The 17,184-nt window shown below is 45.7% G+C and overlaps 1 protein-coding gene across 2 annotated transcripts in view; it reads left to right on the plus strand.

The window, feature by feature from the left end:
- Positions 1 to 15,996, plus strand: part of TMEM161B (transmembrane protein 161B) — a 57,260-nt gene extending 41,264 nt beyond the window's left edge. For both annotated transcript variants that reach the window (XM_075325125.1, XM_075325126.1), the window contains exons 7-13: positions 3,243 to 3,394; positions 4,790 to 4,850; positions 9,045 to 9,185; positions 9,345 to 9,458; positions 11,861 to 12,035; positions 13,927 to 14,023; positions 14,138 to 15,996. In XM_075325125.1, the coding sequence (XP_075181240.1) occupies positions 3,243 to 3,394; positions 4,790 to 4,850; positions 9,045 to 9,185; positions 9,345 to 9,458; positions 11,861 to 12,035; positions 13,927 to 14,023; positions 14,138 to 14,406 (1,009 nt within the window). In that variant the 3' untranslated portion in view covers positions 14,407 to 15,996. The remainder of the gene's footprint in view (positions 1 to 3,242; positions 3,395 to 4,789; positions 4,851 to 9,044; positions 9,186 to 9,344; positions 9,459 to 11,860; positions 12,036 to 13,926; positions 14,024 to 14,137) is intronic.
- Positions 15,997 to 17,184: the final 1,188 nt, after the last annotated feature.

A 17,184-nucleotide genomic window follows, 5' to 3' on the forward strand; every position in this document is an offset into this window, starting at 1 on the left:
GCTCCTCTCTCTAGCTGTGGCCTGCAGCTCCTCCCTCTCGCTGTGGCCTCCAGCTCCTCTCTCTAGCTGTGGCCTCCAGCTCCTCCCTCTAGCTGCGGCCTCCAGCTCCTCTCTCTAGCTGCGGCCTCCAGCTCCTCTCTCTAGCTGCGGCCTCCAGCTCCTCCCTCTATCTGCGGCCTCCAGCTCCTCCCTCTAGCTGCGGCCTCCAGCTCCTCCCTCTAGCTGCGGCTTCCAGCTCTTCCTTCTAGCTGCGGCCTCCAGCTCCTCCCTTTGCCTCCAGCTCCTTCCTCTAGCTGCGTCCTCCAGCTCCTCCCTCTAGCTGCGGCCTCCAGCTCTTCCTTCTAGCTGCGGCCTCCAGCTCCTCCCTCTAGCTGCGGCCTCCAGCTTCTCCCTCTAGCTGCGGCCTCCAGCTCCTCCCTCTAGCTGCGGCCTCCAGCTCCTCCCTCTAGCTGCGGCCTCCAGCTCCTCCCTCTAGCTGTGACCTCCAGCTCCTCCCTCTAGCTGCGGCCTCCAGCTCATCCCTTTGCCTCCAGCTCCTCCCTCTAGCTGCGGCCTCCAGCTCCTTCCTCTAGCTGCTGTCTCCAGCTCCTCCCTCTAGCTGCTGTCTCCAGCTCCTCCCTCTAGCTACTGCCTCCAGCTCCTCCCTCTAGCTGCTGCCTCCAGCTCCTCCCTCTAGCTGCTGCCTGCAGCTCCTCCCTTTGCCTCCAGCTCCTCCCTCTAGCTGCGGCCTCCAGCTCCTCCCTCTAGCTGCGGCCTCCAGCTCCTCCCTCTAGCTGCTGCCTCCAGCTCCTCCCTCTAGCTGTGGCCTCCAGCTCCTCCCTCTAGCTGCGGTCTCCAGCTCCTCCCTCTAGCTGCGGTCTCCAGCTCCTTCCACTAGCTGCGGTCTCCAGCTCCTCCCTCTAGCTGTGGTCTCCACCTCCTCCCTCTAGCTGCGGTGTCCAGCTCCTCCCTCTAGCTGCGGTCTCCAGCTCTTTCATCTAGCTGCGGTCTCCAGCTCCTTCCTCTAGCTGCGGTCTCCAGCTCTTTCATCTAGCTGCGGTTTCCAGCTCTTTCATCTAGCTGCGGCCTCCAGCTCCTCCCTCTGCCTTTAGCTCCTCCCTCTGCCTTCATCATAGGCTCTCATCAGTAACAGCTGCCTTCTCCTATCTCAGTAAGGCTACTTTTCACACTTGCGTTGAACGGCATCCGTCACAATGCGTTGTGTGACGCATGTGACGGATGCATTGTAAATAGTGTGATATAAAGGCAACGGATTCCTGTGAAATAACAAGTTGCGTTAAACCGAGAGCGAGCCCCTATCATCACTACACACTCCGGCACTACCGCTGTTATCATCACCGCACACCTTGGCACTATCCCACTCATCATCACCGCACACACTGGCATTACCGCCCCCATCATCATCACTGCACACAGCCCGGCACTACCTCACTCATCATCACCGCACACCCCGGCACTACCGCCCCCATCATCACCGCACACACCGGCACTCCCGCCCCCATCATCACTGCACATCCCGACACTACCGCACTCATCATCACCGCACACACTCAGGCACTACAGCCCCCATCATCACCACACACACACCGGCACTACCGCACCCATCATCACCGCACACACTACCTCATTGACGTCCCCACTGACAGCGCGACTCACTTCAGTTGCTGTCTGGAGCTGACAGAGAGCGGCAGTGTTCTATGGCCGCTCCTGTCAGCTTCATGTAGCAGAGCTGGATGCGTCGCGGCACCTCGTGTGGATTACCCCGGACCTGGAGGGGTATTTGGGGATTAATAAAGTGGTGAAAGAGGGTGTTTTTTTATCTTTTATTCCAAATATAGTATTTTTTCGGGTGTATGTGTTTATTTACTTTCACTTACAGGTTAATCATTGTGGGTCTCTCATAGACGCCTGCCATGATTAGCCTAGGAGTTAGTAGCAGCTATGGGATGCTGCTATTAACTCCTTTATTACCTTGATTGCCACCGCACCAGGGCGATTCGGGATGAGCCGGGTAGAGTCCCGGGACTGTCGCATCTAATGGATGCGGCAAATCCGGACGACTGCTGGCTGATATTTTTAGGCTGAGGGGCTCCCCTGAGAATACCAGCCTTCAGCCTTGTGGCTTTTCCTTGGCTGGTATCAAAATTGGGGGGGACCGCACGCCGTTTTTTTAAATGATTTATTTATTGTACTGCACGATATAGACCCGCCCACCAGCGGCTGTGACTGGTTGCAGTGAGACAGCTGTCACTCAGCGTGGGGGCGTGTCTGACTGCAACCAATCATAGGCGCCGGTGGGCAGGGGAATCAGTGAATACTAGATGGAATAATGAGCTGCCGGCATTTTCAGAAAGAGGAGAACCCGCCAGAGAAGTGTGACAGCCGTGCAGTGCCGCGACGGTGATCGGTAAGTATGAGAAAGGGGGAGAGAGGGAGAGACTGACCGACATTGACAGAGAGAGATAGAGACTGACCGAGAGACCGACCGATCGACAGACAGAGAGAGAGACCGGCAGACAGAGAGAGAGACATGCTGAGCATGCTCAGTAGAACGTGACGGAATCCTGCACTGGAATCCGTCGCCAAAGACATGGCGACGGAATCCAGCACCATAGACATTCATTATGCCTCGTAACGGATCCCAACGGAATCCTGTGGAGTGCTTTTTTTTAGAGCAACAAAAAAACGCTACATTCAGCGTTCCTTCCGCCCGACGGGCACTGACTGTCACCGACAAAACAACTGATGCGCCGTGGGGCGGATGCAACGCAAGACCATCTGTTGCAATCCGCCAATAATAGAAGCCTATGAGGAATAAACGGTTTCCTGCAACGGTTACCGTAATTCCTCAAGGCGGCGGATAGCATCGGATGCCGCACAACACAAGTGTTAAAGCAGCCTAATGGGAAAGTCTTCACTGAACACAGATTTTTACAGAGAATTTTGATAATGACTGATTCTGGCAGAGAAAGAAGCCGATGTGTCTGATAAGATTATTACACAGTGGCTTATTTTCATCTGTATTATTGATATATGAAATAAAAATTAAAACCAGTCATGCTTTAGTATCAATGTTCTATGTATGCAGAGTATAAAAAGTATGTTGATAAAAAGAGGATGGGAGTATTTCTATATTTGGCAGAAGTTTTCTATAAAGATGCTGAAGTTGACACTTGGACGATGACAGCTGAGCATAAAGCTGCAATATAAAATCATTGCTTTCCTTGACTGTCCGTGTCCAGCAAAGTGCTGTTCTCTCTGACAGCCCATTACTTTAGAGTTGAAGACGGTGGTGAGAAATCTGTCTGTGTTACTTTTGGATTCTTCTTCTTTGTCAAAGCCATGGCAATTCTTATTGTAACGGAAAACTACCTGGAGTTCGGTCTAGAGACTGGTGAGACATTTGCAGTTTACATATTTTTTTTATATAAACTACAAAGCAGTGCTGTATAAATGAATGGTGTCATCCACCCTGCTTTCCCATGTACATAATCTGCTCAAAAAATGAAGGGAACACTTACATATCACAATATAATCCCAGGTTGGTTACAGTGTAGAGCCATCAATCTGTCCCGTAAGGAAGCATAATGTGAAACCATCTCATCTGCTGCATCCAGCATGAATAGTTTGGCGGTGGGTCAGTGATGGTATGGGGTGTTATGTCTTTGGATGGATGCTCAAAATTCCACATGATAGATTACCAGGAATTGTCAGACCTATCGATGGTGCAGTAGGTCATAGGTTTCTTCTTTGTAGGACACATAAGCAAAGTATGTAAGCTTTATCAGGATGATGGATGAATTGATGACATAGAATGGCCCTCATGTTCCCCAGACATGAGTCCAATTCGTGTGTTTGAGACATTGCATCTGTTGCTGCCAAGTAGTGCAACAGGCTGTCTAGGAACTCACTGATGCTCTGATCCAGGTCTGGGAGGACATGTCACAAGACACCATCCTCCATCTCATCAGGAGTGTGTCAAGACATTTTCAGGAGTGTTTAAAGGCTACACACATCTGACTATATTTATGAATTTCCATGATCAATTTGATTTGCAATCTAGTAGATCAGGTTTATTCACTGCAGATGCACCCTGACAATACATGTACATATTTAGAGAGATGGGACTTTGCTGAAAGAGACTATGTCAGCAGGTTTTACTATGTAGCCTGAAGACAGCATGAGGTAGGAGTTAAAACACAGATTCCAGAGATACGTCTCTTCCCAAGCTGCCTTCTGTTGTTTACTTGCAATGATTGTTTTAGCACTGGCACCTTATCATTGCTCATACTACATTGCCTGGTATTTCTGACATGCCACCTCCGGAGAAAAACAGCACACTGTCTATAAACAACACATACACCAAGCAAAGCGCTTCGCTTAGTTACCCGATGTGTACCTTGGTTACGTGTGCAGGGAGCAGGCAGCCCAGCTTCTAGCAGCTGCGGACGCTCGTAACCAAGGTAAATATCGGGTATCCTAGCAAAGCACTTCGCTTAGTTACCCGATGTTTACCTTGGTTACTAGCGTCCGCAGCTGTGAGATGCCGACTCCCAGTCTGTCACGTTCAGTTCCCCTCACTCCTGATCACATGACTTCAATGCCCGCCCATAAACTTCAAGTGACAGGATCCTGCAAAATAACACATGCGTTTGCATGCATTTTTCTTTGTAAAAACAGGATCCACTTTTCCACCAGAAAAAGTTCATGACGCATGTTAAAAAAACGTAGTGTGAAAGCAGCCTTACACGTTTCTAATATGACTTTCTCAAATGTGTTTTCCTTTTAGGCTTTACAAATTTTTCAGAAAGTGCTGTCCAATTTCTTCAAAAGCAAGGCTTGGAATCTCAGTAAGTATTTCCAGAGTGCGAATGTCCTGGACATTTAAGAGTTAACATACTGTATATAATAATATGGCTCTCTTTGGTTAGAATGCTTTTTACATTTATAGTTAACTTTATTTCACCAGACAATCCCATTATTACCTATCCACTGGATATGTCATAACTTGTTGAGGGGTGGGGGACCTGCACCGATAAGCAGAACGGGGAACTGTTAACCCTATTAGAATCGAGCAGCAGTTCAAAAGCTCCTCGACTGCTCCATCCATTCATTTTGAGGGTTGCAAGTGCTGCGCTCTGCTTCTTCGAGCAGCTCCATATAAAATGAATGGAGGGTTAGCCGGATGTCCCACCTGCCCCACTATTTTGTAACAGATATCAATTTCTTGTTGGGGATAAAACTTCCCTATCTACTGATCGATGGAGGTCCCAGAGGCGGAATGACCACTGATTAGCAAGTTTTTATTAATCATATGGATAGGTAATAATTTGCTTTAACTGGACAAGCCCTTTAATTTAAGATTTGTATATACTGTAACCTATTACCAAAATCTATTATTCTAGTATTTGTAAAATAGCATTTTAGTCAATAGGTGTAACGTAGTCGCTCATACATCCTATATGATGTAATTATATAGACTGTTCCTGTAGGGAAAGAAACTCGTAGCACAATTCATGATGATTAGAGAGGGGCTGTCATAGTTGTAAGGAAGAAGATGATGTATGTTAATCACACTGGTTTCTCAAGCTTGGCCCAGGAGGAGACCCTCTACCCTATATACTAAGGATTAATCATATCAGTGTTAAAGGGAACCAATCACCAGTATTTTTGTGTATAACATAGTGCCAGTACAGCACTGAAATTATCAGGCTGATTCTATACAGACCTGTAGTGGTCAGCTCAGATGTTTAGGTTTTGGAATCCAAGAAAGTAAAGTTTATAAAATTAGCAGCTTCTTGAGTGACAGCAGCTGAGGATCAGATAATAGCTGGGGGGGGGTATTCATAGTTATTCCCTCACCCTGTTAGAATTAGCATAAGTATTATACAATTGATTTACTTTTTCACTAGCAGGACCTGTGCTGAGGTCATACCCATGTGACCAGAAGGGGCGGGGCCTCAGCAAACAGAAAATGTTGCTTCCTGGTATTAGCTTTGTTGACTGAGGCCCGGCCCCTTCTAGTCACATGGGTATGACCTCAGCACAGGTCCTGCAAGTGAAAAATTAAAATTGATTGTATAATACTTATGCTAATTCTAACAGGGGGAGGGGATAACTATGAATACACCCCAGATATTATCTGCTCCTCAGCTGCTGTCACTCAAAAAGCTGATGATTTTTATAAACTTTACTTTCTTGGATTTCAAAACTTAAAACATCCGAGCTGACCACTACAGGTATGTATAGAATCTGCCTGATCGTGCCAGTATAGCACTGGCTTTGGGTTATATACGAAAATCCTGGTGATTGGTTCCCTTTAAAGGGAATATGTCCCCAGGTTTTTGCTACCCCATTTGAGAGCAGCATGATGTAGAAGCAGAAAAACTGATTCCAGATGTGTATTTGTTTACTGGGTGAAGCCAGTGGTGATAAAATTAGTTTTCTCAAAATTCACCAGGAGGCACGAGACTCCTAGTCCTGTAGTGATGATCTCTTGCTGATAAAATACTGATTTTATTGAAGCAACAACACACTGCCCAGTAAATAACACATCAGTTTAATCAAGCTGTCTCCTACACCATGCTGCTCTTAGATTGCATAGCAAAGACCTGCTGACGGATTTTCTTTAAAGGGTATTTCCATGTCATAGAGTGATTGCATATTGCTTAGACATTCCATCTCTTTATGATTGATCAATGGGGCTTTGATTTTTGGGACCCCCCTTGATCATGCTTTCACAGTCGCTTAATATACAGGGAAACTACATCACAGCTCTATTTAAATGAATGGGGATGGGAATACCACTGCACAGGAAAAAGGCATGAAAGTGTTACAATCATATGTGTACCCAAATAAGACTTTACACATTTAGATTTATAGTTATTTTAATAAAAGTTATTTTTAAAAAGTTATAGGGTCTTCCCATCTCCAAGATCCGATCATATTATGTTATGTAGTCAGTGTAATAATAATAGTATTAGCAAATACCTCCAATTAGAAATGTAGTATAGCTCTCCTGATTAGCTATGTTGCTTATCTCATGTTTACGACTATGAGCAACTAACTGTCCCTATATGAGGGGTCGTAACCATGGATACCTAAACTTTTGTAATGCCCTGCACATGAGGTAAGAGACATAGCTAATAAGGAGAAGTATTGCATTTTTAATTGGAAGAATTTGCTAATATTATTATTATTATTATTATTATTATTATTATTATTATTAATAACCCAAATTATGGGCAGTCTGCTGACAATTTGTAAAATAAACTGTTTCTGATGTTTATGTGTGAAGTTAGGTTTTTACATCGACCTATTGCAACCTACTACTCTAGTATTTGTGACAATTAGAGTTGAGCGGACTTCTAATAATCCGGGTCCGGGAGAGAGAGAAAAAAACAAAAAAAAAACCCTGATCTGGATCGTGCAGCCGGATTCCCGCGACCAGGTCGGACCTGGATCGGACGCTGAAACCGCGCGGATCCAGATTTTTACAGTTCGGATCCACTCAACACTAGTGACAATGCATTTTAGTCAATAGGTGTAACTAGATTGCTGACAGCAGAGCGATTATTTGTCCGACAGTAAAATCTGTCCCAACTCCCTCGTGCACATGTTTGCCAAGCACTCCTGTGTTCTCTATGAGAAATGCACTGCCATACTCCTTTAGTAGCCCTTATCTCTCTGAAAATCAGCAAATCCTTCTCTCCCCTTTCATCTGTCGGGGGACAGCTGGGAGTCCCCCATACACATTAGTCTGAAAGTTGATATCTGCAGATTCTGCTGACTTTAGTCTTATGAGTATGGATGCCTTACTACTAAATACTAATAACAGGGACCTTTCTAGAATGCAGCCCAGGAGCTGCAGAGGGGGAATCTTTTAGGTTTTGGGTGAAATTTCTGCTGACAGGTTCCCTTTAAAGGGAATCTGTCACCAGGTTTTTGCTTCCTCATCTGAGAGCAGCGTAATGTAGGATCAGAGACCCTGATTCCAGCGATGTGTCACTTACTGAGCTGTTTGCTGTCATTTTGATAAAATCAATGTTTAGGGGTGCTTCACACATAGCGAGATCGCTACCGAAATCGCTGCTACGGCACGGTTTTGGTCACGCAACAGTGACCTCATTAGCGATCTCGCTGTGTGTGATACTGAGCAGCGATCTGGCCCCTGCTGCGAGATCGCTGCTCGTTACACACAGCCCTGGTTCGTTTTCTTCAAAGGCGCTCTCCCGCTGTGACACACAGATCGCTGTGTGTGACAGCGAGAGAGCGACGAAATGAAGCGAGCAGGGAGCAGGAGCCGGCATCTGGCAGCTGTGGTAAGCTGTAACCAGGGTAAACATCGGGTAACCAAGGTGGTTACCCGATATTTACCTTCGTTACCAGCCTCCGCAGCTCTCACGCTGCCTGTGCTGCCGGCTCCGGCTCTCTGCACATGTAGCTGCAGTACACATCGGGTTAATTAACCCGATGTGTTCTGTAGCTAGGAGAGCAAGGAGCCAGCGCTAAGCTCCCTGCTCTCTGCACATGTAGCGATGTTATGATCGCTGCTGCGTCGCTGTGTTTGACAGCTAAGCAGCGATCATAACAGCGACTTACCAGGTCGCTGTTACGTCACAGAAAATGGTGACGTAACAGCGACGTCGCTGTCGCTATGTGTGAAGCACCCCTAACTCTGATCTAGCAGCTATACAGAGCTCATGAATATTCAGGACTACCTGGCAGCACGGCAAGTAGTCCTGTAATGCTAATCTACTGCTGATTAATCAGTGATTTTATCAAAACTACACTAAGCAGCCCTGTAAGGGATACATTGCTGGAATCAGGATCTCTGCCCCTACATTATGCTGTTCTCAGATTAGGCGCCAAAAACCTGGTGACAAATTCCCTTTAAAAATCTATTTTCCATCTCTTTTGCCATTTGATTACCCCTTCGTAGTCCTGGGGATCCCCTCTGAGAAGTTAATCTGTGCTCCCTTCAGTAGACTTGTAGTAATCTGTTGTATCCCTGTGACGGAGGCTTTGTTTTTTCTCTTCCGCAGAAGTCCAGTGTCTAAGCTTAGCTTTAAGTTATTTCTGGCGGTGCTGTGTTCTCTTATTGGAGCCTTCCTAACATTCCCGGGCCTGCGTTTGGCTCAGATGCACCTTGATGCCCTCAATCAAACAAGAGAAACCGTCACACAGTAAGGAGCAGGCTCTTCTGCAATGCATTTTATATATTTCTGGAACACCTTTTATATTCGATGCGGATATATGAGCAAATTTGACCTTTATTTTACAGTTAGAAATGTTGTAATTCCCGTGAGCAGGATGTTTCATCTATTTGCTTGCTTCACTTACAGGTTTTTGCTGCATGTCAATTTTTTATCACCTCTACTGATGATGCTGCTGTGGGTGAAGCCCATAACCAAGGATTACATTCTGAATCCACCGATGGGCAAGGATAGTATGCCTCTGTAAGTGTATTGCCATATATCCGGCCGTCTGTTGTAGTCATTCTTATAGTGAAACTGACTCCAGAACTGATCCCATAGTTTACACCACAGTGCGTCAGTACAGCCGATCCAAAAAGCTGTATACTGTGTATTTCTCCCTGGCTATGGACATTATCTTGGAATCATTGGTGCGGATTAGCAGCTTTTAAATCTTGTGAATGGGTTAGTGCTAGAAACAGGCAATGTAGAAATCTTGCTACTTGTGATGAGCGAGCACTACCATGTTCGGGTGCTCGAAACGAGCAGGTCTGACACTCGGATGGGTTCGACTCAAATACCGAGCATAATGGAAGTCAAAGGAAAACTTAAGCATTTTTTCTAGAAGCTCTTCTGGAAAAATGCTAGTTCCCATTGACATCCATAATGCTCGGTATTTGAGTCGAGCCCGTCCGAGCGTCCGACCTACTGGTTTTGACTATCGAGCACCTGTACTCGGTAGATGCTCGCTCATCACTACTTGCTGTGAATGTAACCCTTGTGCAGAGCATGCTGAATAGGCTTTTCTGGCTTCGCAAAATCCTTGTCCCCAGGTGCAGTTTGTTTAACTGAAAAAAAAACAAACAAAAAACTAAGGTTTGCTGACCCTTATAGGTCCATCGCAGAGCCGCTGCTACTGCTCCTTGTGTCTGTCACGTCGACAGCGCTGCAGCCAATAATTGAGTGTGGCAGCTCTGCACATGTAGAAGGCCTGAGCACGTCTGTCAACGTGACATTAACAGACACCGGAAGCCGTGGCAAAGACGCTGGACCTGGGGAGGATGAACATAGCATGACTAACAAACTGCAGACAGAGGACTAAGGTAAAAAAACTCAGCCTGGCTCACACTTACCACAATTTAAAGGAAAAAAACAAAGAAACCTAGGAGTTACTTCACATAAGGCCTAGAACACACGGTGAGAAAATCGGAGCGAGTGGAATGTGATAAAAAAAAAATCGTATTCCATTCGAACCAATATTACTCTGTGTTAGCACCCATGAACAATTATTTTCTCAGCCCTAATCGGACCAAGAAAACAGTCGCAGCATGCTCCAAGTGTACTGCGATCCAGTTTCTCTCGCACCCATTCAAGTCTATGGGGTAAGAGAAACATCGCACTGCACTCGTAGTACACCGGTGTACCGCGAGTGCAGGGCGAGAATGGCAATAGCCGGCAATGGAGGAGAGAGGGAGATAAATCCCTCCCTCTTCTCCTCTGCGCCCCCCCCTTCCTGCAGCTGTGGTCTCATTGCACGATCGGACCACAGTCACATGACACTCGGCTCCTGCTGTGCTGCAAGCGTGAGCCGAGTGTCATGCGAGGACACGCAGTAATCCCCGTGTGGCCTCAGCCTAACTACCATCATCAAGGAAGAATTCCCCACATAACCACATGTCTTGGGAGGAAATCTAGAACCATGGGTAGGGGAAAGGGAGTCAACTTTACCATATTGCCACCGGGTATCTGTAACTTTCTATAGTCTGTAAGGCTCCACCTACACCATGTGGGCACACAGTGGCTCGGTTACCTACAGAGATCAGTAATTTAAAGCTTGTATATACCACGTGGTAAATGTTGGTATGTAAAGACTGTGTGTATATAAATGTGAAAAAAAATTCTAATCATATTAGAGACCAAAAGAATTGTCATTACTATCTGTTAGGTATATGATGGCCTATGGTTATGTGAAATTTGTGTGCGGAGCTCCTCCTGGCACACACATTATATCTCCTGTACTTCACCTGCCCTTTATGGCCAGAGTGTAAAGGCCCCGTTACACGCAACGACGTATCTAACGATATATTGCCGGGGTCACGGATTCCGTGCCGCACGTCCGGTATCGTTAGCGACGTCGTTGTGTGTGACAGCAAGGAACGAGCATTAACGATGGGAAATACTCACCTTATCGTCCATCGTTGACAGGTCGTTCTTCTTCAAAAAATTGTTGATTGTAGATCTCGCAGGTTGTTCGTCGTTCCCAAGGCAGCACACATCGCTCTGTGTGACACCTCGGGAGCGACGAAGTACAGCTTACCTTCTGCCGCCGGCAATGAGGAAGGAAGGAGGTGGGCGGGATGTTCGTCCTGCTCATCTCCGCTTCTATTGGGCGGCCGCTTAGTGATGCCGCTGTGACACCGCACGAACCGCCCCCTTAGAAAGGAGGCGGTTTGCCGGTCACAGCGACGTCGCTAGGCAGGTAAGTCCCGTGTGATGGCTCCTAACGATTTTGTGCTCCACGGGCAGCAATTTGCCCGTGACGCACAAACGACGGGGGCGGGTGCTTTTCACATATCGCTGCGTGTGACACCCCCTTAAGACTTTCCTCCGCTAAGATGATGAGATGAAATTAAATGTATGTTTGTTTGTTTTGATTACAACGGTAGAATGACCGAGGACGCCTTTGATACAGTCAGACTATGGATCATCATTTCCTTGTGTGGTTTGCGGTTAATTATGATGAGATACCATCTACAGGCTTATCTAAATTTGGCTCAGAAATGTGTGGATCAAATGAAGAAAGAAGCTGGGAGGATAAGCACCATGGAACTACAGAAGATGGTAAATCTACGTGTGTGACCCTATTGTGTATCATCTCTGCTGACTGTAGATGTGGACATTACACTCTTCAAGTATTGCAATACTTCAAAAACTCATGGCGTCCCATGAACATGGACCTAGACCGGATTATTTTTGGAAATGTTAGGAAGGGTAGTTCAAAGGTGAAATCTAGCAGCCATTATTGATTGTGTCTAATGCAGCTGGCCACTTAAGGCCCCTTTACACACTGAAACTTTCTAGCGATCCCACCAGCGATCCCAACCTGGCCGGGATCGCTACAAAGTCTCTGGTGAGTCGCTGGTGAGCTGTCAAACAGGCAAACCTGGAAAACGACGCAACAGCGATCCGGACCTGCAGAACGACCTAGCTAGTCATTGGGGACGTTGTAAAGCAGCTTTTTGAAAGGGAAGTCGCTAACGAAGTCGCTGTAAAGTCCCCTTTACACACTAAAACTTTGCTGCACAGCGGGACACAAAGGACCAAAGAATGGTCCTGAACGATTTGTAGCGATCACAACTTCACAGCGGGGGCCAGGTCGCTGATGTTTCACACACTGCAATGTCGCTGGGGAGGTCGCTATTACGTCACAAAACCGGTGACGTTACAGCGATGTCGTTTGCGATGTTGCAGTGTGTAAAGCCACCTTTAGTCCTCGGGGATGAAGTATTTGGGACTTATTGTAAATTGATCTTTTTCCCTCTTCACTATTGATTATTGGCTCTACCATACGTTATTTTTGTTTGTTTTTTTTATCTTTTAAATTATTACCTTCTAAAAGAGGATTTGTTTTGTAGTTGTCGTAGCTGGCTTTTAATATAGATTATCTAGTTACTTTTTTACTTGGTTTATTCACCCTCTGTCTTCAGAAGTACAATGTACTCCTTCCGGCTTCCTGCTTGCCGGGGAACCGTGCACTCATGAATATTAAGGCTATGTGCGCACGTTGCGTATTTACATGCAGTTACACTGCGATCTGCACCGCAGCGTAACTGCATGCGTCCTGCGTCCCCAGCACAATCTATGAAGATTATGCAGGAGAGGTGCGCATGTGGCGTATTAGAGCGCAACGCTTCGGCTGCTGCCAGAAGCGCTGCGTTATAAAAAGTGACATGTCACTTCTTTCGTGCGCTCTGAATGCATCCCTCGCTCTGTCTATGGGAGGGGCTGCAGTCAGACCGCATGAAATCGGCTTTTTTTTTCATTACGGACTCTTTCTGCAGCGATTTGAAGCGCACTTACAAGTTTTAAAGCGCTTTTAAAGTGAATCTGTCACCAGGTTTTTGCTCACCATCTGAGAGCAGCATAATGTAGAGACAGAGACCCTGATTCCAGTGATGTCACTTACTGAGCTGTTTGCTGTCATTTTGATAAAATCAATTTTTGCTCTGCTGCAGATCTAGCAGTTATACAGAGCCTATGAATATACTGGACTACCTGGCAGCAGGACAAGTATTTCTGTAATGATAATCTGCTGCTGATTAAACAGTGATTTTTTTTTTTAATCAAAACTACACTGAGCAGCCTGTAAGCGAAACATCGCTGGAATTAGGATCTCTGCTCCTACATTATGCTACTGTCCAATTCGGTGGAAAAAATCTGGTGATAGATTCCCTTTTAAGAATGTGCTTGTTGCCTAGGAAACCAGCCACCTCTAATAGACTGGAGCAGTGGTCGGTAACCTAAGCAACAAGCAGTAAAATATAGAATTAAAAGATTCTTGAGAAGGGAGAACATTTTTAATAAGATGTCAATTGCAAAGTTGTTTGTTTTTACAAGTACTTTGCAATTTTTGTCCATTTAACATGAGATAGCCCCTTTAAAGTCTTTTCAGAAGTGATTGCTCTTGTATTGACCACACAGCAGCATACTGATGGATTTTGTCTTGTTTTAGGTGGCTCGAGTGTTTTATTATCTATGTGTTGTTGCACTGCAGTATGTGGCCCCTATGGTGATGCTCCTGCACACAACCCTGCTCCTGAAGACATTAGGTAGGCATGAATGTGGCGCCTGAATACATTCAGTAAATGCAACACCCTCACATTAAAGTGTTGAATGCTGGGTTATAGTGCGGGTTACAATCATGAACTTCTTTTCTTTATCAGGTAATTATTCCTGGGGCATCTATGAGTCCAGTTCTTCACTAGAAGAAGCGCAAGGATCTAGCCCGGCTTCGTCTGAAGTGCCATGTCCTGAAGAAAACATGAAAGCGACAGTAACACAAATTACCATAGCGCTCGGGGGGTTGAAGAACGTTTTCACCCCTCTTCTCTTCCGGGGACTCTTATCCTTCCTTACGTGGTGGATAGCAGCTTGCCTTTTCTCTACAAGCCTCTTCGGTTTGTTTTATCATCAGTATTTAATAGTGGCATGATCAACTCGAAAGCATTATCCTAAAAGGACCAAGTATGAGACGAGAAGCTGCACCGACAAGAGCACATGGATATCGGCAGCGTCATGTCTTGTATCAATGTTTCCTCTGTTTTCTCAGGGTAAATATTGTATCAAATCACTGTTGTGAGCTTAATCTTCATTACCTCAAAGGACGAAGACGACTTAACTGCTGATTCACGTGAAATTAGTTTGTTTTTCTTTGTGATTTTTTTTTTTTATTTTTTATAACAAGTTTTGGACTGATATAAGATATAACCTAGTCATCTTTTAATAGCTGGTAATGCACTCACATTGCTTAGTGTTTTTTCTCCCCCTTAAATATGGATGGCGTGTTACCGGAGCTTATGAGAAGTTCCCCTGCATTTTTCTGTCAAGGGCTGAGCCATACAAAGGAAGTTGAGGCTTGAAGATGACTAATTTATTTCTGCTGGGTCTGTCCATTTTTAGTGACCCAAGTTCCAGCAGGACAGAATGTATTGCTACTGTATATTACAGTAAATGTATGTGAACAACTGTGTGGTATCTGGTGACTTTTCTATGTCTGACGTACACGTGTGCTTGAAGGCCGGTAACTAGGGATGAGCAAAAAGATTCGCAGGATCCTGGTCCATCGGTCATATTGGTAATCATCACCCGCCAGACGTCATGCCGAGCCTAATAATCAAAAGAAGAGCCATGGATGCAGCCAAAGGTACAGATGAGCGGTTCAGTGGAGGTTCGGTTCTCCGGTGGCCAAGGAGCCGAGCCCCCAATGGCTCGAGCTTGACCCGAACCCCTTGAACAAGTAACCGATTGGCAGTTTGAGTCTCTGCCCACATACAGCCAGCCATAAGCAGATCACTTCCGGTTGAGGGAGGGTGGGCTTTTTCAAACAATTTTTTGGGTTGCGCACTACATGTAATCATGCTGATGTTGCCCCCCAGTGCCAGCCGCTCAAACACTGCAAGCGGCTCGCACTAGGCCAAGCACCAAGCGTACCCGAGCACAGTGTTGATCACACAAGTGAAGTTCGCACGTAAAGCATCCGAACCTTGATTATTTAAGTTGTTGTTCAATTAGAAAATCGAACCACAGGTTCGCTCATCTCTAGCCATGGGCTACTGGCATGAACGATCAACCAGGATCCTGCAAATCGTTTTGATCATCTCTCCAGGTATAGTTCTTCAGTCACTGCCCACAAAAACACTTATCAAGTGTCGGTGCTAGAAGTGTCAGACATGAGGACGTGTGCATGTGTATGGGTGAAGGGAGGGGAGATAACACTGGCAAAAGATATGCATCATATTGACTACAGCTTAATCCAAACATCACTCCAAAATCACATAGAAGAAAGAGTTTCAAATGTTCATTATATAGAAAATGCTTAATCAGACCTTTTTTGTTTTCTTTTCTTTTTGCAGAGGTGTATAAAACTTGTTACCTGAGTTTTTATTTATTTTTTAATTCATTTTTAAAGGGTTAAATGCAAACTGTTGCTTACACGCTGCTGTAAACAGATATACGTGTATATGTCAGATGAAACATATTTATATTCAATCATTTTAAAGTAAATCTTTATCAAGTTTCTAAACTGTAGAATTCTTGGTGTTTCCTAAGGTATTGATTGCTCGGTGGTTCTGCTTTCTGCCTAGCCCAGTTACCTTTGTAACCAGACTTAAGGGCACTTTACACGCTGCGATATCGATATCGCTAGCGTGCGTACCCGCCCCCGTCGGTTGTGCGTCACGGGCAAATCGCTGCTTGTGGCGCACAACATCACTTATATCCGTCACACGGACTTACCTTCCTTGTGACGTCACTGTTGCTGGCAAACCACCTCCTTTCTAAGGGGGCGATTCGTGCAGCGTCACAGCGACGTCACACGGCAGCCGTCCAATAGAAGAGGAGGGGCGGAGATGAGCAGGCGGAATATCCCGCCCACCTCCTTCCTTCCTCATTGCTGGTCGACACAGGTAAGGAGATGTTCGTCGTTCCTGCGGTGTCACTTGTAGCGATGTGTGATGCCACAGGAACGACGAACAACCAGCGGCATGCACCACCAACAATATTATGAAAAGGAGCGACGTGTCAACGATCAACGATTTTTGACGTTTTTGTGATCGTTGATCGTCGTTCCTAGCTGTCACACGCTGCGATGTCGCTAACGACGCTGGATGTGCGTCACAAACACCGTGACCCCGACGATATATCGTTAGCGATGTCGCAGTGTGTAAAGCAGCCTATACAGAACGTTGTTGCGTTACAATAACTGATGGAAAAGAAGATATTTTAATCTCCGCTAATAGCTTGTTGGACAAAAGATGCATCAAGAACTACAGTAGTTTTAGAAAAACATTAAACCACCCTAAAATGGACATGACACTACAGTAAACAAGTACTCTTTTTAAATGTTACTGGTAGCCAAAGGAATGGGCAACATGCAACTACTTTTAATCTAGCCATACCAATGAGATAGTCTGCTGTACAACTGGCTGACCGCTTTAGGCCCCCATGCACATTAAGGAAATGTTAGTTAAACCCGCTGATTGTCCTGCCGATCATGTAATGCTTAAGTACGTCATACTGTGTACGTGGAGTCTTATCTGTCTGTAAACTGTAATAGAGCAGGAAAGGAAAACCAAATTGTCGTAAATGGTTCATTATAAGGCCTCATTCAAATATACACCTGCACTCTGAGGCATTACGGCATGCAAACATTGAATATAGGAATTTGGACCTACATTACTAATAAAGAAATAAATTTAAAAATTGAGACACT

The sequence above is a fragment of the Anomaloglossus baeobatrachus genome, chromosome 1 (assembly GCF_048569485.1).
Source record: "Anomaloglossus baeobatrachus isolate aAnoBae1 chromosome 1, aAnoBae1.hap1, whole genome shotgun sequence".
Taxonomy (NCBI): domain Eukaryota; kingdom Metazoa; phylum Chordata; class Amphibia; order Anura; family Aromobatidae; genus Anomaloglossus; species Anomaloglossus baeobatrachus.